This window comes from Sminthopsis crassicaudata, chromosome 5 (assembly GCF_048593235.1).
Source record: "Sminthopsis crassicaudata isolate SCR6 chromosome 5, ASM4859323v1, whole genome shotgun sequence".
Classification (NCBI taxonomy): Eukaryota; Metazoa; Chordata; class Mammalia; order Dasyuromorphia; family Dasyuridae; genus Sminthopsis; species Sminthopsis crassicaudata.
In genome coordinates, this window is record NC_133621.1 from 203,299,350 (window position 1) to 203,323,373 (window position 24,024).

Consider the following 24,024-nt stretch of genomic DNA (forward strand, 5'->3'; position numbering starts at 1 on the left):
AAGCCGAGAAGGTGTTGATTGGCCTTCAATCTGTGGAGTTCTCTGTCTGGAGGCAGATGGCGTTTTCTAACCCAAGTGGATGGGGACTGCCTTGCCTCAGGACAGCCCTGCAGAGAAGCAAGGCTTTCCTAGACGATCATCATGCAAACTGGCTCTGGCTGGATACAATGTATTCCTGGCTCTCCTGCTTTCGCTCAGCCTCAGTTCATGTCAGTCTTTCCAGATCTGGCTGCAATCAGCTAGATCATCAGTTGTGATAGAATCATCCTATTGCATGACCTTGGGGGCCACCACTTATTCAGCCATTCCCTAAGGGATGGGCATCTACTCCTGTCCCCCCCTGTGTGTCCCCACCAAGGGAGCTGCTCCAACCTCCTTCCATCCCAAACAGCTGCTTCCGTAGTTTCTTCCTTGCCATTGGCCCCTCTTCAACAGGGCGTTTTCCCTTTCTTCTCCTTGTAGAAGCCGCCACATCCGCTGGAGGCACGGGGACAAACAGAGCTGAAACCACTGCAACGGGAAGATCGGCAAGTGCGAGCTCCACCTCCACTGCCAGCACTCTCAGCCAAGGTGAGCCAGTGGAAGAGCAGACATCTGCTGAGCCTTTGCAAAGGCTAGCTCACCAAATAGAGCCAAGCCAAAAGCCAACTTCCTTGCCCACAGTGAACGCTTCTCTCTGCCCTGTGGCTTCCCAATCAGCCCCAGTAGGGAAGCTCCAAAGCAGCTTAGCATTGGTTCCCTGCTCGGGACACCCATTTCTCGGCTCCAAAGAGTCACTTGCTGGTGGTCTAGCTTGACCTTTCCTAGCGCTTTGTCCTTGGCCCTTCTTCTTGGCAAGGGAGCAGAGGGGAAGCCTTCTCTTCCTCATGGCTCCATTCGAATTGCTGAGGTTTTCTTTCTTTAAAACTCTCTATATGGCCAAGGCACCGATTGAAGCAGGAACCATCTCCTAAGAACGCCAAAAAAATGCGGCTGGCCAGCTGAGTCTCTTTGGCCTAGCTCTGCATTCTTCTTCCTCCACGTTTGATCTTTGCCCCCTCCTCTCCTCCACGCTCCACTTGCATCCCACTCTCCTGTTCCAAGGATACTCTTCCTTTCAGTCCCGCCAATGGGTCCTCTTTCCACATTTTGCTGTTTTCTTCGAGACACACAGACCCAATTCCCAAGGCACAAAAGCAGACACAGGCAAAAACCCCTAGGATTTCAGCCCTCCAAGAGTGCATGTAGACACTTCCCTTCAGCATTGTGCAGAAGGTGATCACAAGACAGGTTTCTCACTTGACTTGTGTGCCCATTGTTGCAGGCCAAAGTGGAACCTCCTCAGCGCCCCAAGACAATTCTTCAAGTGCCAACCCAGGTAATTCTGAAAGGACTGCTTCAGCACCCTGTTGACACCACTCAGGAATAGAATCGGGAGGGCCCCTGGGAAACCACAGGCACACGTGATATCCTGGCCCGCCAATGTAGCCATGGGCCCTCAGAGATTCACGCCTGCTAGCCTCAAGGCATCTCCCCTCCAGGTGAGCGTTCCATGCCCTCTGCCTGTACATCTGATTCTCCCTTTCTCCTCTTTCCCAAAAGCAATGGTGACCTCAGGAGCCAGTGGGACAAACAGAGCTGAAAGCACCACTAAGGGAAGAACAACAGCTGGCAGCGGCCCTTCCACTGGATCCCCTCTAGGTGACGCACATTTCCCACCCATCATGGAGCCTTGCTGTCTCTCTCCTCCAGCCTTGCACTTTGATATATCTATATTTTTACATGCATATACGGAGAGAGATAGATATACATAAATATACATGAACACACACACACACACACACACACACATACACAGATATAGATATAGATATAGATATCTCATTGTCCATCCATAGTTTTATTATGGTGGTTTGACATGGAGATTCCCTTTTGTAATACCCATTTCCTTCTCAATGATGTTGGGAGGGAAAAAGCAGAACCAAGGGAAAACAAGCTGAGTGAGAAGGAAACACTGGCCACAAAGAGGAAAGAGAGAGCATGTGTTCATTTTCACTCAATCTCCTTAGCTCTCTTTCTCGATGTCGATGGCCTTTTCTCTCCAAAGCTTCTTGGGATTGCCTTGCATCACTAAAGCACTGAGGACAAGCAAGTCTTTCAGGGTTCATCATCACAGAGGCTTCCTGGGATGGCGGCCACTGGATTCCTGCTTCAGCTTCTTTCGCTCAGCCTCAGTTCAGGGCAAGCTTTCCAGGGCTTTCTCCAATCCGCATTTTCCACTTTTTGGGTCACCACACAAAGAGCGGCTCCCAACTCCTTACACACCCAAGAGCTGCTCCATCAGCTTGTTCCTTGACCTTGCCCTGCCTTCAGCTTCGCATTTCTGCTGTCTTCTCCTCCTAGAAGGGGCCACATCTGCAGGAGCCATGGGGACAAACAGAGCAGAAACCACCCCAGCGGGAAGATCGCCATCTGCGAGCTCTAGCTCCACTTCCAGCTTACTCAGCCAAGGTGAGCTAGGGGCAGAGCAGAGATCTTCTGGGCCTTCAATAGATCCTTTGGAAGGTCTCCCTCGAGGCACAGACGGAAGCCAAAAGGGAGCCTCGTAACAGGCATGGCCCGCTGTACTCTCAATCCGTTGGTTTTCCTGGCGGTCAAAGGCTTCCAACTGCCATGGTGGAGGCAGCCCCCACAACCTGGGAAGCTGAAAAACAGCTTGCCATGTTTTCTCTCTGCTCGGGACAGCCCCGAAGCCTCACTTGCTGGCCCAGCGTGACCGTCCCCACAACTTGCGGCTTTGCCCTTCATCTGCTTCCCGGGCAAAGGGGCATATTTTAAGCCAGCTCTTGCTGTGGGGTCCATTACAATGGCGACCCCGATCTCGGAAACTTTGTACATGGCCAGGCCACACAATGAGGCAGGAACCATCTCCCCAAAAAAGTCCAGAAAGATTCAGCGGCTCAGCTGAGCCTGACTGGCCTCTCTCTACCTACTGTCTCCTCCACATTGGCAGCCACACCTACTTGGCCTCTAGAATCCCAATCTGCTCTTCCAAGGACACTCTTCCTTTCAGGTCCAGCATGGATTCCCATTTTCACATGTGGCTATTTCCCCAGGCAGCACCCGAGACTCCCACACTACAATCACACTGACACACACACACACACACACACACACACACACACACACACACACACTCACACTCACACACACCCCCAAGGAGCAAACACACGCACATAGACACATCCAAAGACAGATGGGATTTCAGCTCTCTGAGTGTGCATACCATCGAATTCCATTCGCTATGAGGCTGAGGGGGCTCCCAGCACGGGTTTCTCATCTGAGATTTGTCCCAATTGTTGCAGGCCCCGGTGCGACTCCCTCAGGGACCAAGGACAACTCTCGAACTTCCAACCCAGGTACTTCTGGTGAGATTGGCTCAGCACCCTGCTTCTCGTGTTGCCCCTGTGCCCCCAGTCCGGCGAGCCAGACAGTCGCCCGAGGGCCCCTGAAAAACCTTGGTTGGCCCACACGTAGCCCTCTGCCCCCCAGAGTTCCGCGCCTGGAGCCCTCAAGACATTTCCACTCCAGATGACCATTTCATGGCCACTGCCTGTACATCTGATTCTCCCTTTCTCCTCTTTCCCAGGAGCAACGGGGACTACAGGAGCCAGTGGGACAAACAGAGCTGAAAGCACCACTAAGGGAAAGTCAACAGCTGGCAGCAGCAGTTCCACTGGAGCCCCTGCAGGTGACGCCCGCTTCAGAGAGAGCCTAAGCCCTGGCTATCTCTTCTTGCTACACTACTTCTTTTCTGGATATAGATATATACCTATATAACATTTTGCAGAACCAAGGGTGTTTTCCTGCTGTCACATGCATAGTAACCTTAGGAATACACAATTCCTTATGAACCCTGTTGGGAAGAAAAATGAGAACCCAGTGGAAAAATCACAAGAGAGACACAAATACAAACAGAAAAAAATAAATTAAATAAAACAAATAAATAAATAAATAAATGAAAAGCCGAGAAGGTGTTGATTGGCCTTCAATCTGTGGAGTTCTCTGTCTGGAGGCAGATGGCGTTTTCTAACCCAAGTGGATGGGGACTGCCTTGCCTCAGGACAGCCCTGCAGAGAAGCAAGGCTTTCCTAGACGATCATCATGCAAACTGGCTGTGGCTGGATACAATGTATTCCTGGCTCTCCTGCTTTCGCTCAGCCTCAGTTCATGTCAGTCTTTCCAGATCTGGCTGCAATCAGCTAGATCATCAGTTGTGATAGAATCATCCTATTGCATGACCTTGGGGGCCACCACTTATTCAGCCATTCCCTAAGGGATGGGCATCTACTCCTGTCCCCCCCTGTGTGTCCCCACCAAGGGAGCTGCTCCAACCTCCTTCCATCCCAAACAGCTGCTTCCGTAGTTTCTTCCTTGCCATTGGCCCCTCTTCAACAGGGCGTTTTCCCTTTCTTCTCCTTGTAGAAGCCGCCACATCCGCTGGAGGCACGGGGACAAACAGAGCTGAAACCACTGCAACGGGAAGATCGGCAAGTGCGAGCTCCACCTCCACTGCCAGCACTCTCAGCCAAGGTGAGCCAGTGGAAGAGCAGACATCTGCTGAGCCTTTGCAAAGGCTAGCTCACCAAATAGAGCCAAGCCAAAAGCCAACTTCCTTGCCCACAGTGAACGCTTCTCTCTGCCCTGTGGCTTCCCAATCAGCCCAAGTAGGGAAGCTCCAAAGCAGCTTAGCATTGGTTCCCTGCTCGGGACACCCATTTCTCGGCTCCAAAGAGTCACTTGCTGGTGGTCTAGCTTGACCTTTCCTAGCGCTTTGTCCTTGGCCCTTCTTCTTGGCAAGGGAGCAGAGGGGAAGCCTTCTCTTCCTCATGGCTCCATTCGAATTGCTGAGGTTTTCTTTCTTTAAAACTCTCTATATGGCCAAGGCACCGATTGAAGCAGGAACCATCTCCTAAGAACGCCAAAAAAATGCGGCTGGCCAGCTGAGTCTCTTTGGCCTAGCTCTGCATTCTTCTTCCTCCACGTTTGATCTTTGCCCCCTCCTCTCCTCCACGCTCCACTTGCATCCCACTCTCCTGTTCCAAGGATACTCTTCCTTTCAGTCCCGCCAATGGGTCCTCTTTCCACATTTTGCTGTTTTCTTCGAGACACACAGACCCAATTCCCAAGGCACAAAAGCAGACACAGGCAAACACCCCTAGGATTTCAGCCCTCCAAGAGTGCATGTTGACACTTCCCTTCAGCATTGTGCAGAAGGTGATCACAAGACAGGTTTCTCACTTGACTTGTGTGCCCATTGTTGCAGGCCAAAGTGGAACCTCCTCAGCGCCCCAAGACAATTCTTCAAGTGCCAACCCAGGTAATTCTGAAAGGACTGCTTCAGCACCCTGTTGACACCACTCAGGAATAGAATCGGGAGGGCCCCTGGGAAACCACAGGCACACGTGATATCCTGGCCCGCCAATGTAGCCATGGGCCCTCAGAGATTCACGCCTGCTAGCCTCAAGGCATCTCCCCTCCAGGTGAGCGTTCCATGCCCTCTGCCTGTACATCTGATTCTCCCTTTCTCCTCTTTCCCAAAAGCAATGGTGACCTCAGGAGCCAGTGGGACAAACAGAGCTGAAAGCACCACTAAGGGAAGAACAACAGCTGGCAGCGGCCCTTCCACTGGATCCCCTCTAGGTGACGCACATTTCCCACCCATCATGGAGCCTTGCTGTCTCTCTCCTCCAGCCTTGCACTTTGATATATCTATATTTTTACATGCATATACGGAGAGAGATAGATATACATAAATATACATGAACACACACACACACACACACATACACAGATATAGATATAGATATAGATATCTCATTGTCCATTCATAGTTTTATTATGGTGGTTTGACATGGAGATTCCCTTTTGTAATACCCATTTCCTTCTCAATGATGTTGGGAGGGAAAAAGCAGAACCAAGGGAAAACAAGCTGAGTGAGAAGGAAACACTGGCCACAAAGAGGAAAGAGAGAGCATGTGTTCATTTTCACTCAATCTCCTTAGCTCTCTTTCTCGATGTCGATGGCCTTTTCTCTCCAAAGCTTCTTGGGATTGCCTTGCATCACTAAAGCACTGAGGACAAGCAAGTCTTTCAGGGTTCATCATCACAGAGGATTCCTGGGATGGCGGCCACTGGATTCCTGCTTCAGCTTCTTTCGCTCAGCCTCAGTTCAGGGCAAGCTTTCCAGGGCTTTCTCCAATCCGCATTTTCCACTTTTTGGGTCACCACACAAAGAGCGGCTCCCAACTCCTTACACACCCAAGAGCTGCTCCATCAGCTTGTTCCTTGACCTTGCCCTGCCTTCAGCTTCGCATTTCTGCTGTCTTCTCCTCCTAGAAGGGGCCACATCTGCAGGAGCCATGGGGACAAACAGAGCAGAAACCACCCCAGCGGGAAGATCGCCATCTGCGAGCTCTAGCTCCACTTCCAGCTTACTCAGCCAAGGTGAGCTAGGGGCAGAGCAGAGATCTTCTGGGCCTTCAATAGATCCTTGGGAAGGTCTCCCTCGAGGCACAGACGGAAGCCAAAAGGGAGCCTCGTAACAGGCATGGCCCGCTGTACTCTCAATCCGTTGGTTTTCCTGGCGGTCAAAGGCTTCCAACTGCCATGGTGGAGGCAGCCCCCACAACCTGGGAAGCTGAAAAACAGCTTGCCACGTTTTCTCTCTGCTCGGGACAGCCCCGAAGCCTCACTTGCTGGCCCAGCGTGACCGTCCCCACAACTTGCGGCTTTGCCCTTCATCTGCTTCCCGGGCAAAGGGGCATATTTTAAGCCAGCTCTTGCTGTGGGGTCCATTACAATGGCGACCCCGATCTCGGAAACTTTGTACATGGCCAGGCCACACAATGAGGCAGGAACCATCTCCCCAAAAAAGTCCAGAAAGATTCAGCGGCTCAGCTGAGCCTGACTGGCCTCTCTCTACCTACTGTCTACCTCCACATTGGCAGCCGCACCTACTTGGCCTCTAGAATCCCAATCTGCTCTTCCAAGGACACTCTTCCTTTCAGGTCCAGCATGGATTCCCATTTTCACATGTGGCTATTTCCCCAGGCAGCACCCGAGACTCCCACACTACAATCACACTGACACACACATACACACACACACACACACACACACACACACACACGCACACACTCACACTCACACACACCCCCAAGGAGCAAACACACGCACATAGACACATCCAAAGACAGATGGGATTTCAGCTCTCTGAGTGTGCATACCATCGAATTCCATTCGCTATGAGGCTGAGGGGGCTCCCAGCACGGGTTTCTCATCTGAGATTTGTCCCAATTGTTGCAGGCCCCGGTGCGACTCCCTCAGGGACCAAGGACAACTCTCGAACTTCCAACCCAGGTACTTCTGGTGAGATTGGCTCAGCACCCTGCTTCTCGTGTTGCCCCTGTGCCCCCAGTCCGGCGAGCCAGACAGTCGCCCGAGGGCCCCTGAAAAACCTTGGTTGGCCCACACGTAGCCCTCTGCCCCCCAGAGTTCCGCGCCTGGAGCCCTCAAGACATTTCCACTCCAGATGACCATTTCATGGCCACTGCCTGTACATCTGATTCTCCCTTTCTCCTCTTTCCCAGGAGCAACGGGGACTACAGGAGCCAGTGGGACAAACAGAGCTGAAAGCACCACTAAGGGAAAGTCAACAGCTGGCAGCAGCAGTTCCACTGGAGCCCCTGCAGGTGACGCCCGCTTCAGAGAGAGCCTAAGCCCTGGCTATCTCTTCTTGCTACACTACTTCTTTTCTGGATATAGATATATACCTATATAACATTTTGCAGAACCAAGGGTGTTTTCCTGCTGTCACATGCATAGTAACCTTAGGAATACACAATTCCTTATGAACCCTGTTGGGAAGAAAAATGAGAACCCAGTGGAAAAATCACAAGAGAGACACAAATACAAACAGAAAAAAATAAATTAAATAAAACAAACAAATAAATAAATAAATGAAAAGCCGAGAAGGTGTTGATTGGCCTTCAATCTGTGGAGTTCTCTGTCTGGAGGCAGATGGCGTTTTCTAACCCAAGTGGATGGGGACTGCCTTGCCTCAGGACAGCCCTGCAGAGAAGCAAGGCTTTCCTAGACGATCATCATGCAAACTGGCTGTGGCTGGATACAATGTATTCCTGGCTCTCCTGCTTTCGCTCAGCCTCAGTTCATGTCAGTCTTTCCAGATCTGGCTGCAATCAGCTAGATCATCAGTTGTGATAGAATCATCCTATTGCATGACCTTGGGGGCCACCACTTATTCAGCCATTCCCTAAGGGATGGGCATCTTCTCCTGTCCCCCCCTGTGTGTCCCCACCAAGGGAGCTGCTCCAACCTCCTTCCATCCCAAACAGCTGCTTCCGTAGTTTCTTCCTTGCCATTGGCCCCTCTTCAACAGGGCGTTTTGCCTTTCTTCTCCGTGTAGAAGCCGCCACATCCGCTGGAGGCACGGGGACAAACAGAGCTGAAACCACTGCAACGGGAAGATCGGCAAGTGCGAGCTCCACCTCCACTGCCAGCACTCTCAGCCAAGGTGAGCCAGTGGAAGAGCAGACATCTGCTGAGCCTTTGCAAAGGCTAGCTCACCAAATAGAGCCAAGCCAAAAGCCAACTTCCTTGCCCACAGTGAACGCTTCTCTCTGCCCTGTGGCTTCCCAATCAGCCCAAGTAGGGAAGCTCCAAAGCAGCTTAGCATTGGTTCCCTGCTCGGGACACCCATTTCTCGGCTCCAAAGAGTCACTTGCTGGTGGTCTAGCTTGACCTTTCCTAGCGCTTTGTCCTTGGCCCTTCTTCTTGGCAAGGGAGCAGAGGGGAAGCCTTCTCTTCCTCATGGCTCCATTCGAATTGCTGAGGTGTTCTTTCTTTAAAACTCTCTATATGGCCAAGGCACCGATTGAAACAGGAACCATCTCCTAAGAACGCCAAAAAAATGCGGCTGGCCAGCTGAGTCTCTTTGGCCTAGCTCTGCATTCTTCTTCCTCCACGTTTGATCTTTGCCCCCTCCTCTCCTCCACGCTCCACTTGCATCCCACTCTCCTGTTCCAAGGATACTCTTCCTTTCAGTCCCGCCAATGGGTCCTCTTTCCACATTTTGCTGTTTTCTTCGAGACACACAGACCCAATTCCCAAGGCACAAAAGCAGACACAGGCAAACACCCCTAGGATTTCAGCCCTCCAAGAGTGCATGTTGACACTTCCCTTCAGCATTGTGCAGAAGGTGATCACAAGACAGGTTTCTCACTTGACTTGTGTGCCCATTGTTGCAGGCCAAAGTGGAACCTCCTCAGCGCCCCAAGACAATTCTTCAAGTGCCAACCCAGGTAATTCTGAAAGGACTGCTTCAGCACCCTGTTGACACCACTCAGGAATAGAATCGGGAGGGCCCCTGGGAAACCACAGGCACACGTGATATCCTGGCCCGCCAATGTAGCCATGGGCCCTCAGAGATTCACGCCTGCTAGCCTCAAGGCATCTCCCCTCCAGGTGAGCGTTCCATGCCCTCTGCCTGTACATCTGATTCTCCCTTTCTCCTCTTTCCCAAAAGCAATGGTGACCTCAGGAGCCAGTGGGACAAACAGAGCTGAAAGCACCACTAAGGGAAGAACAACAGCTGGCAGCGGCCCTTCCACTGGATCCCCTCTAGGTGACGCACATTTCCCACCCATCATGGAGCCTTGCTGTCTCTCTCCTCCAGCCTTGCACTTTGATATATCTATATTTTTACATGCATATACGGAGAGAGATAGATATACATAAATATACATGAACACACACACACACACATACACAGATATAGATATAGATATAGATATCTCATTGTCCATTCATAGTTTTATTATGGTGGTTTGACATGGAGATTCCCTTTTGTAATACCCATTTCCTTCTCAATGATGTTGGGAGGGAAAAAGCAGAACCAAGGGAAAACAAGCTGAGTGAGAAGGAAGCACTGGCCACAAAGAGGAAAGAGAGAGCATGTGTTCATTTTCACTCAATCTCCTTAGCTCTCTTTCTCGATGTCGATGGCCTTTTCTCTCCAAAGCTTCTTGGGATTGCCTTGCATCACTAAAGCACTGAGGACAAGCAAGTCTTTCAGGGTTCATCATCACAGAGGCTTCCTGGGATGGCGGCCACTGGATTCCTGCTTCAGCTTCTTTCGCTCAGCCTCAGTTCAGGGCAAGCTTTCCAGGGCTTTCTCCAATCCGCATTTTCCACTTTTTGGGTCACCACACAAAGAGCGGCTCCCAACTCCTTACACACCCAAGAGCTGCTCCATCAGCTTGTTCCTTGACCTTGCCCTGCCTTCAGCTTCGCATTTCTGCTTTCTTCTTTTCCTAGAAGGGGCCACATCTGCAGGAGCCATGGGGACAAACAGAGCAGAAACCACCCCAGCGGGAAGATCGCCATCTGCGAGCTCTAGCTCCACTTCCAGCTTACTCAGCCAAGGTGAGCTAGGGGCAGAGCAGAGATCTTCTGGGCCTTCAATAGATCCTTGGGAAGGTCTCCCTCGAGGCACAGACGGAAGCCAAAAGGGAGCCTCGTAACAGGCATGGCCCGCTGTACTCTCAATCCGTTGGTTTTCCTGGCGGTCAAAGGCTTCCAACTGCCATGGTGGAGGCAGCCCCCACAACCTGGGAAGCTGAAAAACAGCTTGCCACGTTTTCTCTCTGCTCGGGACAGCCCCGAAGCCTCACTTGCTGGCCCAGCGTGACCGTCCCCACAACTTGCGGCTTTGCCCTTCATCTGCTTCCCGGGCAAAGGGGCATATTTTAAGCCAGCTCTTGCTGTGGGGTCCATTACAATGGCGACCCCGATCTCGGAAACTTTGTACATGGCCAGGCCACACAATGAGGCAGGAACCATCTCCCCAAAAAAGTCCAGAAAGATTCAGCGGCTCAGCTGAGCCTGACTGGCCTCTCTCTACCTACTGTCTACCTCCACATTGGCAGCCGCACCTACTTGGCCTCTAGAATCCCAATCTGCTCTTCCAAGGACACTCTTCCTTTCAGGTCCAGCATGGATTCCCATTTTCACATGTGGCTATTTCCCCAGGCAGCACCCGAGACTCCCACACTACAATCACACTGACACACACATACACACACACACACACACACACACACACACACACACGCACACACTCACACTCACACACACCCCCAAGGAGCAAACACACGCACATAGACACATCCAAAGACAGATGGGATTTCAGCTCTCTGAGTGTGCATACCATCGAATTCCATTCGCTATGAGGCTGAGGGGGCTCCCAGCACGGGTTTCTCATCTGAGATTTGTCCCAATTGTTGCAGGCCCCGGTGCGACTCCCTCAGGGACCAAGGACAACTCTCGAACTTCCAACCCAGGTACTTCTGGTGAGATTGGCTCAGCACCCTGCTTCTCGTGTTGCCCCTGTGCCCCCAGTCCGGCGAGCCAGACAGTCGCCCGAGGGCCCCTGAAAAACCTTGGTTGGCCCACACGTAGCCCTCTGCCCCCCAGAGTTCCGCGCCTGGAGCCCTCAAGACATTTCCACTCCAGATGACCATTTCATGGCCACTGCCTGTACATCTGATTCTCCCTTTCTCCTCTTTCCCAGGAGCAACGGGGACTACAGGAGCCAGTGGGACAAACAGAGCTGAAAGCACCACTAAGGGAAAGTCAACAGCTGGCAGCAGCAGTTCCACTGGAGCCCCTGCAGGTGACGCCCGCTTCAGAGAGAGCCTAAGCCCTGGCTATCTCTTCTTGCTACACTACTTCTTTTCTGGATATAGATATATACCTATATAACATTTTGCAGAACCAAGGGTGTTTTCCTGCTGTCACATGCATAGTAACCTTAGGAATACACAATTCCTTATGAACCCTGTTGGGAAGAAAAATGAGAACCCAGTGGAAAAATCACAAGAGAGACACAAATACAAACAGAAAAAAATAAATTAAATAAAACAAACAAATAAATAAATAAATGAAAAGCCGAGAAGGTGTTGATTGGCCTTCAATCTGTGGAGTTCTCTGTCTGGAGGCAGATGGCGTTTTCTAACCCAAGTGGATGGGGACTGCCTTGCCTCAGGACAGCCCTGCAGAGAAGCAAGGCTTTCCTAGACGATCATCATGCAAACTGGCTGTGGCTGGATACAATGTATTCCTGGCTCTCCTGCTTTCGCTCAGCCTCAGTTCATGTCAGTCTTTCCAGATCTGGCTGCAATCAGCTAGATCATCAGTTGTGATAGAATCATCCTATTGCATGACCTTGGGGGCCACCACTTATTCAGCCATTCCCTAAGGGATGGGCATCTTCTCCTGTCCCCCCCTGTGTGTCCCCACCAAGGGAGCTGCTCCAACCTCCTTCCATCCCAAACAGCTGCTTCCGTAGTTTCTTCCTTGCCATTGGCCCCTCTTCAACAGGGCGTTTTGCCTTTCTTCTCCGTGTAGAAGCCGCCACATCCGCTGGAGGCACGGGGACAAACAGAGCTGAAACCACTGCAACGGGAAGATCGGCAAGTGCGAGCTCCACCTCCACTGCCAGCACTCTCAGCCAAGGTGAGCCAGTGGAAGAGCAGACATCTGCTGAGCCTTTGCAAAGGCTAGCTCACCAAATAGAGCCAAGCCAAAAGCCAACTTCCTTGCCCACAGTGAACGCTTCTCTCTGCCCTGTGGCTTCCCAATCAGCCCAAGTAGGGAAGCTCCAAAGCAGCTTAGCATTGGTTCCCTGCTCGGGACACCCATTTCTCGGCTCCAAAGAGTCACTTGCTGGTGGTCTAGCTTGACCTTTCCTAGCGCTTTGTCCTTGGCCCTTCTTCTTGGCAAGGGAGCAGAGGGGAAGCCTTCTCTTCCTCATGGCTCCATTCGAATTGCTGAGGTGTTCTTTCTTTAAAACTCTCTATATGGCCAAGGCACCGATTGAAACAGGAACCATCTCCTAAGAACGCCAAAAAAATGCGGCTGGCCAGCTGAGTCTCTTTGGCCTAGCTCTGCATTCTTCTTCCTCCACGTTTGATCTTTGCCCCCTCCTCTCCTCCACGCTCCACTTGCATCCCACTCTCCTGTTCCAAGGATACTCTTCCTTTCAGTCCCGCCAATGGGTCCTCTTTCCACATTTTGCTGTTTTCTTCGAGACACACAGACCCAATTCCCAAGGCACAAAAGCAGACACAGGCAAACACCCCTAGGATTTCAGCCCTCCAAGAGTGCATGTTGACACTTCCCTTCAGCATTGTGCAGAAGGTGATCACAAGACAGGTTTCTCACTTGACTTGTGTGCCCATTGTTGCAGGCCAAAGTGGAACCTCCTCAGCGCCCCAAGACAATTCTTCAAGTGCCAACCCAGGTAATTCTGAAAGGACTGCTTCAGCACCCTGTTGACACCACTCAGGAATAGAATCGGGAGGGCCCCTGGGAAACCACAGGCACACGTGATATCCTGGCCCGCCAATGTAGCCATGGGCCCTCAGAGATTCACGCCTGCTAGCCTCAAGGCATCTCCCCTCCAGGTGAGCGTTCCATGCCCTCTGCCTGTACATCTGATTCTCCCTTTCTCCTCTTTCCCAAAAGCAATGGTGACCTCAGGAGCCAGTGGGACAAACAGAGCTGAAAGCACCACTAAGGGAAGAACAACAGCTGGCAGCGGCCCTTCCACTGGATCCCCTCTAGGTGACGCACATTTCCCACCCATCATGGAGCCTTGCTGTCTCTCTCCTCCAGCCTTGCACTTTGATATATCTATATTTTTACATGCATATACGGAGAGAGATAGATATACATAAATATACATGAACACACACACACACACATACACAGATATAGATATAGATATAGATATCTCATTGTCCATTCATAGTTTTATTATGGTGGTTTGACATGGAGATTCCCTTTTGTAATACCCATTTCCTTCTCAATGATGTTGGGAGGGAAAAAGCAGAACCAAGGGAAAACAAGCTGAGTGAGAAGGAAGCACTGGCCACAAAGAGGAAAGAGAGAGCATGTGTTCATTTTCACTCAATCTCCTTAGCTCTCTTTCTCGATGTCGATGGCCTTTTCTCTCCAAAGCTTCTTGGGATTGCCTTGCATCACTAAAGCACTGAGGACAAGCAAGTCTTTCAGGGTTCATCATCACAGAGGCTTCCTGGGATGGCGGCCACTGGATTCCTGCTTCAGCTTCTTTCGCTCAGCCTCAGTTCAGGGCAAGCTTTCCAGGGCTTTCTCCAATCCGCATTTTCCACTTTTTGGGTCACCACACAAAGAGCGGCTCCCAACTCCTTACACACCCAAGAGCTGCTCCATCAGCTTGTTCCTTGACCTTGCCCTGCCTTCAGCTTCGCATTTCTGCTGTCTTCTCCTCCTAGAAGGGGCCACATCTGCAGGAGCCATGGGGACAAACAGAGCAGAAACCACCCCAGCGGGAAGATCGCCATCTGCGAGCTCTAGCTCCACTTCCAGCTTACTCAGCCAAGGTGAGCTAGGGGCAGAGCAGAGATCTTCTGGGCCTTCAATAGATCCTTGGGAAGGTCTCCCTCGAGGCACAGACGGAAGCCAAAAGGGAGCCTCGTAACAGGCATGGCCCGCTGTACTCTCAATCCGTTGGTTTTCCTGGCGGTCAAAGGCTTCCAACTGCCATGGTGGAGGCAGCCCCCACAACCTGGGAAGCTGAAAAACAGCTTGCCACGTTTTCTCTCTGCTCGGGACAGCCCCGAAGCCTCACTTGCTGGCCCAGCGTGACCGTCCCCACAACTTGCGGCTTTGCCCTTCATCTGCTTCCCGGGCAAAGGGGCATATTTTAAGCCAGCTCTTGCTGTGGGGTCCATTACAATGGCGACCCCGATCTCGGAAACTTTGTACATGGCCAGGCCACACAATGAGGCAGGAACCATCTCCCCAAAAAAGTCCAGAAAGATTCAGCGGCTCAGCTGAGCCTGACTGGCCTCTCTCTACCTACTGTCTACCTCCACATTGGCAGCCGCACCTACTTGGCCTCTAGAATCCCAATCTGCTCTTCCAAGGACACTCTTCCTTTCAGGTCCAGCATGGATTCCCATTTTCACATGTGGCTATTTCCCCAGGCAGCACCCGAGACTCCCACACTACAATCACACTGACACACACATACACACACACACACACACACACACACACACACGCACACACTCACACTCACACACACCCCCAAGGAGCAAACACACGCACATAGACACATCCAAAGACAGATGGGATTTCAGCTCTCTGAGTGTGCATACCATCGAATTCCATTCGCTATGAGGCTGAGGGGGCTCCCAGCACGGGTTTCTCATCTGAGATTTGTCCCAATTGTTGCAGGCCCCGGTGCGACTCCCTCAGGGACCAAGGACAACTCTCGAACTTCCAACCCAGGTACTTCTGGTGAGATTGGCTCAGCACCCTGCTTCTCGTGTTGCCCCTGTGCCCCCAGTCCGGCGAGCCAGACAGTCGCCCGAGGGCCCCTGAAAAACCTTGGTTGGCCCACACGTAGCCCTCTGCCCCCCAGAGTTCCGCGCCTGGAGCCCTCAAGACATTTCCACTCCAGATGACCATTTCATGGCCACTGCCTGTACATCTGATTCTCCCTTTCTCCTCTTTCCCAGGAGCAACGGGGACTACAGGAGCCAGTGGGACAAACAGAGCTGAAAGCACCACTAAGGGAAAGTCAACAGCTGGCAGCAGCAGTTCCACTGGAGCCCCTGCAGGTGACGCCCGCTTCAGAGAGAGCCTAAGCCCTGGCTATCTCTTCTTGCTACACTACTTCTTTTCTGGATATAGATATATACCTATATAACATTTTGCAGAACCAAGGGTGTTTTCCTGCTGTCACATGCATAGTAACCTTAGGAATACACAATTCCTTATGAACCCTGTTGGGAAGAAAAATGAGAACCCAGTGGAAAAATCACAAGAGAGACACAAATACAAACAGAAAAAAATAAATTAAATAAAACAAATAAATAAATAAATAAATGAAAAGCCGAGAAGGTGTTGATTGGCCTTCAATCTGTGGAGTTCTCTGTCTGGAGGCAGATGGCGTTTTCTAACCCAAGTGGATGGGGACTGCCTTGCCTCAGGACAGCCCTGCAGAGAAGCAAGGCTTTCCTAGACGATCATCATGCAAACTGGCTGTGGCTGGATACAATGTATTCCTGGCTCTCCTGCTTTCGCTCAGCCTCAGTTCATGTCAGTCTTTCCAGATCTGGCTGCAATCAGCTAGATCATCAGTTGTGATAGAATCATCCTATTGCATGACCTTGGGGGCCACCACTTATTCAGCCATTCCCTAAGGGATGGGCATCTACTCCTGTCCCCCCCTGTGTGTCCCCACCAAGGGAGCTGCTCCAACCTCCTTCCATCCCAAACAGCTGCTTCCGTAGTTTCTTCCTTGCCATTGGCCCCTCTTCAACAGGGCGTTTTCCCTTTCTTCTCCTTGTAGAAGCCGCCACATCCGCTGGAGGCACGGGGACAAACAGAGCTGAAACCACTGCAACGGGAAGATCGGCAAGTGCGAGCTCCACCTCCACTGCCAGCACTCTCAGCCAAGGTGAGCCAGTGGAAGAGCAGACATCTGCTGAGCCTTTGCAAAGGCTAGCTCACCAAATAGAGCCAAGCCAAAAGCCAACTTCCTTGCCCACAGTGAACGCTTCTCTCTGCCCTGTGGCTTCCCAATCAGCCCAAGTAGGGAAGCTCCAAAGCAGCTTAGCATTGGTTCCCTGCTCGGGACACCCATTTCTCGGCTCCAAAGAGTCACTTGCTGGTGGTCTAGCTTGACCTTTCCTAGCGCTTTGTCCTTGGCCCTTCTTCTTGGCAAGGGAGCAGAGGGGAAGCCTTCTCTTCCTCATGGCTCCATTCGAATTGCTGAGGTGTTCTTTCTTTAAAACTCTCTATATGGCCAAGGCACCGATTGAAACAGGAACCATCTCCTAAGAACGCCAAAAAAATGCGGCTGGCCAGCTGAGTCTCTTTGGCCTAGCTCTGCATTCTTCTTCCTCCACGTTTGATCTTTGCCCCCTCCTCTCCTCCACGCTCCACTTGCATCCCACTCTCCTGTTCCAAGGATACTCTTCCTTTCAGTCCCGCCAATGGGTCCTCTTTCCACATTTTGCTGTTTTCTTCGAGACACACAGACCCAATTCCCAAGGCACAAAAGCAGACACAGGCAAACACCCCTAGGATTTCAGCCCTCCAAGAGTGCATGTTGACACTTCCCTTCAGCATTGTGCAGAAGGTGATCACAAGACAGGTTTCTCACTTGACTTGTGTGCCCATTGTTGCAGGCCAAAGTGGAACCTCCTCAGCGCCCCAAGACAATTCTTCAAGTGCCAACCCAGGTAATTCTGAAAGGACTGCTTCAGCACCCTGTTGACACCACTCAGGAATAGAATCGGGAGGGCCCCTGGGAAACCACAGGCACACGTGATATCCTGGCCCGCCAATGTAGCCATGGGCCCTCAGAGATTCACGCCTGCTAGCCTCAAGGCATCTCCCCTCCAGGTGAGCGTTCCATGCCCTCTGCCTGTACATCTGATTCTCCCTTTCTCCTCTTTCCCAAAAGCAATGGTGACCTCAGGAGCCAGTGGGACAAACAGAGCTGAAAGCACCACTAAGGGAAGAACAACAGCTGGCAGCGGCCCTTCCACTGGATCCCCTCTAGGTGACGCACATTTCCCACCCATCATGGAGCCTTGCTGTCTCTCTCCTCCAGCCTTGCACTTTGATATATCTATATTTTTACATGCATATACGGAGAGAGATAGATATACATAAATATACATGAACACACACACACACACATACACAGATATAGATATAGATATAGATATCTCATTGTCCATTCATAGTTTTATTATGGTGGTTTGACATGGAGATTCCCTTTTGTAATACCCATTTCCTTCTCAATGATGTTGGGAGGGAAAAAGCAGAACCAAGGGAAAACAAGCTGAGTGAGAAGGAAGCACTGGCCACAAAGAGGAAAGAGAGAGCATGTGTTCATTTTCACTCAATCTCCTTAGCTCTCTTTCTCGATGTCGATGGCCTTTTCTCTCCAAAGCTTCTTGGGATTGCCTTGCATCACTAAAGCACTGAGGACAAGCAAGTCTTTCAGGGTTCATCATCACAGAGGCTTCCTGGGATGGCGGCCACTGGATTCCTGCTTCAGCTTCTTTCGCTCAGCCTCAGTTCAGGGCAAGCTTTCCAGGGCTTTCTCCAATCCGCATTTTCCACTTTTTGGGTCACCACACAAAGAGCGGCTCCCAACTCCTTACACACCCAAGAGCTGCTCCATCAGCTTGTTCCTTGACCTTGCCCTGCCTTCAGCTTCGCATTTCTGCTGTCTTCTCCTCCTAGAAGGGGCCACATCTGCAGGAGCCATGGGGACAAACAGAGCAGAAACCACCCCAGCGGGAAGATCGCCATCTGCGAGCTCTAGCTCCACTTCCAGCTTACTCAGCCAAGGTGAGCTAGGGGCAGAGCAGAGATCTTCTGGGCCTTCAATAGATCCTTGGGAAGGTCTCCCTCGAGGCACAGACGGAAGCCAAAAGGGAGCCTCGTAACAGGCATGGCCCGCTGTACTCTCAATCCGTTGGTTTTCCTGGCGGTCAAAGGCTTCCAACTGCCATGGTGGAGGCAGCCCCCACAACCTGGGAAGCTGAAAAACAGCTTGCCACGTTTTCTCTCTGCTCGGGACAGCCCCGAAGCCTCACTTGCTGGCCCAGCGTGACCGTCCCCACAACTTGCGGCTTTGCCCTTCATCTGCTTCCCGGGCAAAGGGGCATATTTTAAGCCAGCTCTTGCTGTGGGGTCCATTACAATGGCGACCCCGATCTCGGAAACTTTGTACATGGCCAGGCCACACAATGAGGCAGGAACCATCTCCCCAAAAAAGTCCAGAAAGATTCAGCGGCTCAGCTGAGCCTGACTGGCCTCTCTCTACCTACTGTCTACCTCCACATTGGCAGCCGCACCTACTTGGCCTCTAGAATCCCAATCTGCTCTTCCAAGGACACTCTTCCTTTCAGGTCCAGCATGGATTCCCATTTTCACATGTGGCTATTTCCCCAGGCAGCACCCGAGACTCCCACACTACAATCACACTGACACACACATACACACACACACACACACACACACACACACACACGCACACACTCACACTCACACACACCCCCAAGGAGCAAACACACGCACATAGACACATCCAAAGACAGATGGGATTTCAGCTCTCTGAGTGTGCATACCATCGAATTCCATTCGCTATGAGGCTGAGGGGGCTCCCAGCACGGGTTTCTCATCTGAGATTTGTCCCAATTGTTGCAGGCCCCGGTGCGACTCCCTCAGGGACCAAGGACAACTCTCGAACTTCCAACCCAGGTACTTCTGGTGAGATTGGCTCAGCACCCTGCTTCTCGTGTTGCCCCTGTGCCCCCAGTCCGGCGAGCCAGACAGTCGCCCGAGGGCCCCTGAAAAACCTTGGTTGGCCCACACGTAGCCCTCTGCCCCCCAGAGTTCCGCGCCTGGAGCCCTCAAGACATTTCCACTCCAGATGACCATTTCATGGCCACTGCCTGTACATCTGATTCTCCCTTTCTCCTCTTTCCCAGGAGCAACGGGGACTACAGGAGCCAGTGGGACAAACAGAGCTGAAAGCACCACTAAGGGAAAGTCAACAGCTGGCAGCAGCAGTTCCACTGGAGCCCCTGCAGGTGACGCCCGCTTCAGAGAGAGCCTAAGCCCTGGCTATCTCTTCTTGCTACACTACTTCTTTTCTGGATATAGATATATACCTATATAACATTTTGCAGAACCAAGGGTGTTTTCCTGCTGTCACATGCATAGTAACCTTAGGAATACACAATTCCTTATGAACCCTGTTGGGAAGAAAAATGAGAACCCAGTGGAAAAATCACAAGAGAGACACAAATACAAACAGAAAAAAATAAATTAAATAAAACAAACAAATAAATAAATAAATGAAAAGCCGAGAAGGTGTTGATTGGCCTTCAATCTGTGGAGTTCTCTGTCTGGAGGCAGATGGCGTTTTCTAACCCAAGTGGATGGGGACTGCCTTGCCTCAGGACAGCCCTGCAGAGAAGCAAGGCTTTCCTAGACGATCATCATGCAAACTGGCTGTGGCTGGATACAATGTATTCCTGGCTCTCCTGCTTTCGCTCAGCCTCAGTTCATGTCAGTCTTTCCAGATCTGGCTGCAATCAGCTAGATCATCAGTTGTGATAGAATCATCCTATTGCATGACCTTGGGGGCCACCACTTATTCAGCCATTCCCTAAGGGATGGGCATCTTCTCCTGTCCCCCCCTGTGTGTCCCCACCAAGGGAGCTGCTCCAACCTCCTTCCATCCCAAACAGCTGCTTCCGCAGTTTCTTCCTTGCCATTGGCCCCTCTTCAACAGGGCGTTTTGCCTTTCTTCTCCGTGTAGAAGCCGCCACATCCGCTGGAGGCACGGGGACAAACAGAGCTGAAACCACTGCAACGGGAAGATCGGCAAGTGCGAGCTCCACCTCCACTGCCAGCACTCTCAGCCAAGGTGAGCCAGTGGAAGAGCAGACATCTGCTGAGCCTTTGCAAAGGCTAGCTCACCAAATAGAGCCAAGCCAAAAGCCAACTTCCTTGCCCACAGTGAACGCTTCTCTCTGCCCTGTGGCTTCCCAATCAGCCCAAGTAGGGAAGCTCCAAAGCAGCTTAGCATTGGTTCCCTGCTCGGGACACCCATTTCTCGGCTCCAAAGAGTCACTTGCTGGTGGTCTAGCTTGACCTTTCCTAGCGCTTTGTCCTTGGCCCTTCTTCTTGGCAAGGGAGCAGAGGGGAAGCCTTCTCTTCCTCATGGCTCCATTCGAATTGCTGAGGTGTTCTTTCTTTAAAACTCTCTATATGGCCAAGGCACCGATTGAAACAGGAACCATCTCCTAAGAACGCCAAAAAAATGCGGCTGGCCAGCTGAGTCTCTTTGGCCTAGCTCTGCATTCTTCTTCCTCCACGTTTGATCTTTGCCCCCTCCTCTCCTCCACGCTCCACTTGCATCCCACTCTCCTGTTCCAAGGATACTCTTCCTTTCAGTCCCGCCAATGGGTCCTCTTTCCACATTTTGCTGTTTTCTTCGAGACACACAGACCCAATTCCCAAGGCACAAAAGCAGACACAGGCAAACACCCCTAGGATTTCAGCCCTCCAAGAGTGCATGTTGACACTTCCCTTCAGCATTGTGCAGAAGGTGATCACAAGACAGGTTTCTCACTTGACTTGTGTGCCCATTGTTGCAGGCCAAAGTGGAACCTCCTCAGCGCCCCAAGACAATTCTTCAAGTGCCAACCCAGGTAATTCTGAAAGGACTGCTTCAGCACCCTGTTGACACCACTCAGGAATAGAATCGGGAGGGCCCCTGGGAAACCACAGGCACACGTGATATCCTGGCCCGCCAATGTAGCCATGGGCCCTCAGAGATTCACGCCTGCTAGCCTCAAGGCATCTCCCCTCCAGGTGAGCGTTCCATGCCCTCTGCCTGTACATCTGATTCTCCCTTTCTCCTCTTTCCCAAAAGCAATGGTGACCTCAGGAGCCAGTGGGACAAACAGAGCTGAAAGCACCACTAAGGGAAGAACAACAGCTGGCAGCGGCCCTTCCACTGGATCCCCTCTAGGTGACGCACATTTCCCACCCATCATGGAGCCTTGCTGTCTCTCTCCTCCAGCCTTGCACTTTGATATATCTATATTTTTACATGCATATACGGAGAGAGATAGATATACATAAATATACATGAACACACACACACACACATACACAGATATAGATATAGATATAGATATCTCATTGTCCATTCATAGTTTTATTATGGTGGTTTGACATGGAGATTCCCTTTTGTAATACCCATTTCCTTCTCAATGATGTTGGGAGGGAAAAAGCAGAACCAAGGGAAAACAAGCTGAGTGAGAAGGAAGCACTGGCCACAAAGAGGAAAGAGAGAGCATGTGTTCATTTTCACTCAATCTCCTTAGCTCTCTTTCTCGATGTCGATGGCCTTTTCTCTCCAAAGCTTCTTGGGATTGCCTTGCATCACTAAAGCACTGAGGACAAGCAAGTCTTTCAGGGTTCATCATCACAGAGGCTTCCTGGGATGGCGGCCACTGGATTCCTGCTTCAGCTTCTTTCGCTCAGCCTCAGTTCAGGGCAAGCTTTCCAGGGCTTTCTCCAATCCGCATTTTCCACTTTTTGGGTCACCACACAAAGAGCGGCTCCCAACTCCTTACACACCCAAGAGCTGCTCCATCAGCTTGTTCCTTGACCTTGCCCTGCCTTCAGCTTCGCATTTCTGCTGTCTTCTCCTCCTAGAAGGGGCCACATCTGCAGGAGCCATGGGGACAAACAGAGCAGAAACCACCCCAGCGGGAAGATCGCCATCTGCGAGCTCTAGCTCCACTTCCAGCTTACTCAGCCAAGGTGAGCTAGGGGCAGAGCAGAGATCTTCTGGGCCTTCAATAGATCCTTGGGAAGGTCTCCCTCGAGGCACAGACGGAAGCCAAAAGGGAGCCTCGTAACAGGCATGGCCCGCTGTACTCTCAATCCGTTGGTTTTCCTGGCGGTCAAAGGCTTCCAACTGCCATGGTGGAGGCAGCCCCCACAACCTGGGAAGCTGAAAAACAGCTTGCCACGTTTTCTCTCTGCTCGGGACAGCCCCGAAGCCTCACTTGCTGGCCCAGCGTGACCGTCCCCACAACTTGCGGCTTTGCCCTTCATCTGCTTCCCGGGCAAAGGGGCATATTTTAAGCCAGCTCTTGCTGTGGGGTCCATTACAATGGCGACCCCGATCTCGGAAACTTTGTACATGGCCAGGCCACACAATGAGGCAGGAACCATCTCCCCAAAAAAGTCCAGAAAGATTCAGCGGCTCAGCTGAGCCTGACTGGCCTCTCTCTACCTACTGTCTACCTCCACATTGGCAGCCGCACCTACTTGGCCTCTAGAATCCCAATCTGCACTTCCAAGGACACTCTTCCTTTCAGGTCCAGCATGGATTCCCATTTTCACATGTGGCTATTTCCCCAGGCAGCACCCGAGACTCCCACACTACAATCACACTGACACACACATACACACACACACACACACACACACACACACACACGCACACACTCACACTCACACACACCCCCAAGGAGCAAACACACGCACATAGACACATCCAAAGACAGATGGGATTTCAGCTCTCTGAGTGTGCATACCATCGAATTCCATTCGCTATGAGGCTGAGGGGGCTCCCAGCACGGGTTTCTCATCTGAGATTTGTCCCAATTGTTGCAGGCCCCGGTGCGACTCCCTCAGGGACCAAGGACAACTCTCGAACTTCCAACCCAGGTACTTCTGGTGAGATTGGCTCAGCACCCTGCTTCTCGTGTTGCCCCTGTGCCCCCAGTCCGGCGAGCCAGACAGTCGCCCGAGGGCCCCTGAAAAACCTTGGTTGGCCCACACGTAGCCCTCTGCCCCCCAGAGTTCCGCGCCTGGAGCCCTCAAGACATTTCCACTCCAGATGACCATTTCATGGCCACTGCCTGTACATCTGATTCTCCCTTTCTCCTCTTTCCCAGGAGCAACGGGGACTACAGGAGCCAGTGGGACAAACAGAGCTGAAAGCACCACTAAGGGAAAGTCAACAGCTGGCAGCAGCAGTTCCACTGGAGCCCCTGCAGGTGACGCCCGCTTCAGAGAGAGCCTAAGCCCTGGCTATCTCTTCTTGCTACACTACTTCTTTTCTGGATATAGATATATACCTATATAACATTTTGCAGAACCAAGGGTGTTTTCCTGCTGTCACATGCATAGTAACCTTAGGAATACACAATTCCTTATGAACCCTGTTGGGAAGAAAAATGAGAACCCAGTGGAAAAATCACAAGAGAGACACAAATACAAACAGAAAAAAATAAATTAAATAAAACAAATAAATAAATAAATAAATGAAAAGCCGAGAAGGTGTTGATTGGC

At 51.6% G+C, this 24,024-nt stretch overlaps 3 protein-coding genes across 3 annotated transcripts; all 3 read left to right on the forward strand.

Moving 5' to 3' along the window:
* The first annotated feature begins 56 nt into the window (after positions 1-56).
* Positions 57-7,987, forward strand: LOC141543934 (uncharacterized). The gene is made up of 13 exons (XM_074269599.1): positions 57-169; positions 359-570; positions 1,304-1,357; positions 1,582-1,680; positions 2,383-2,490; positions 3,345-3,398; positions 3,629-3,730; positions 4,465-4,572; positions 5,306-5,359; positions 5,584-5,682; positions 6,379-6,486; positions 7,348-7,401; positions 7,632-7,987. Exons 1-13 carry the CDS (start codon positions 57-59, stop codon positions 7,820-7,822), a joined length of 1,356 nt encoding a protein of 451 aa, XP_074125700.1. The 3' UTR covers positions 7,823-7,987.
* A 97-nt stretch (positions 7,988-8,084) lies between these two features.
* Positions 8,085-15,983, forward strand: LOC141543935 (uncharacterized). The gene is made up of 13 exons (XM_074269601.1): positions 8,085-8,214; positions 8,441-8,575; positions 9,309-9,362; positions 9,587-9,685; positions 10,378-10,485; positions 11,349-11,402; positions 11,633-11,734; positions 12,469-12,576; positions 13,310-13,363; positions 13,588-13,686; positions 14,379-14,486; positions 15,346-15,399; positions 15,630-15,983. Exons 1-13 carry the CDS (start codon positions 8,085-8,087, stop codon positions 15,818-15,820), a joined length of 1,296 nt encoding a protein of 431 aa, XP_074125702.1. The 3' UTR covers positions 15,821-15,983.
* Positions 15,984-16,059: 76 nt separating this feature from the next.
* Positions 16,060-23,981, forward strand: LOC141543936 (uncharacterized). Its single transcript, XM_074269602.1, has 13 exons — positions 16,060-16,172; positions 16,362-16,573; positions 17,307-17,360; positions 17,585-17,683; positions 18,376-18,483; positions 19,345-19,398; positions 19,629-19,730; positions 20,465-20,572; positions 21,306-21,359; positions 21,584-21,682; positions 22,375-22,482; positions 23,344-23,397; positions 23,628-23,981. Exons 1-13 carry the CDS (start codon positions 16,060-16,062, stop codon positions 23,816-23,818), a joined length of 1,356 nt encoding a protein of 451 aa, XP_074125703.1. The 3' UTR covers positions 23,819-23,981.
* The last annotated feature ends 43 nt before the right edge of the window (positions 23,982-24,024 follow it).

What these genes read in the sequence shown, in the direction of transcription:
- LOC141543934 (XM_074269599.1), top strand. Translation starts at nt 57, where the DNA reads ATGGCGTTTTCTAACCCAAGTGGATGGGGACTGCCTTGCCTCAGGACA. An exon ending in TTCCACTGGAGCCCCTGCAG is followed by an intron (nt 3,731 to 4,464) that starts GTGACGCCCGCT and finishes TTCTCCTTGTAG; the next exon opens with AAGCCGCCACATCCGCTGGA. An exon ending in TTCTTCAAGTGCCAACCCAG is followed by an intron (nt 5,360 to 5,583) that starts GTAATTCTGAAA and finishes CTTTCCCAAAAG; the next exon opens with CAATGGTGACCTCAGGAGCC.
- LOC141543935 (XM_074269601.1), top strand. Translation starts at nt 8,085, where the DNA reads ATGGGGACTGCCTTGCCTCAGGACAGCCCTGCAGAGAAGCAAGGCTTT. An exon ending in TTCTTCAAGTGCCAACCCAG is followed by an intron (nt 9,363 to 9,586) that starts GTAATTCTGAAA and finishes CTTTCCCAAAAG; the next exon opens with CAATGGTGACCTCAGGAGCC. An exon ending in CTCTCGAACTTCCAACCCAG is followed by an intron (nt 11,403 to 11,632) that starts GTACTTCTGGTG and finishes CCTCTTTCCCAG; the next exon opens with GAGCAACGGGGACTACAGGA.
- LOC141543936 (XM_074269602.1), top strand. Translation starts at nt 16,060, where the DNA reads ATGGCGTTTTCTAACCCAAGTGGATGGGGACTGCCTTGCCTCAGGACA. An exon ending in CTCTCGAACTTCCAACCCAG is followed by an intron (nt 19,399 to 19,628) that starts GTACTTCTGGTG and finishes CCTCTTTCCCAG; the next exon opens with GAGCAACGGGGACTACAGGA. An exon ending in TTCCAGCTTACTCAGCCAAG is followed by an intron (nt 22,483 to 23,343) that starts GTGAGCTAGGGG and finishes CAATTGTTGCAG; the next exon opens with GCCCCGGTGCGACTCCCTCA.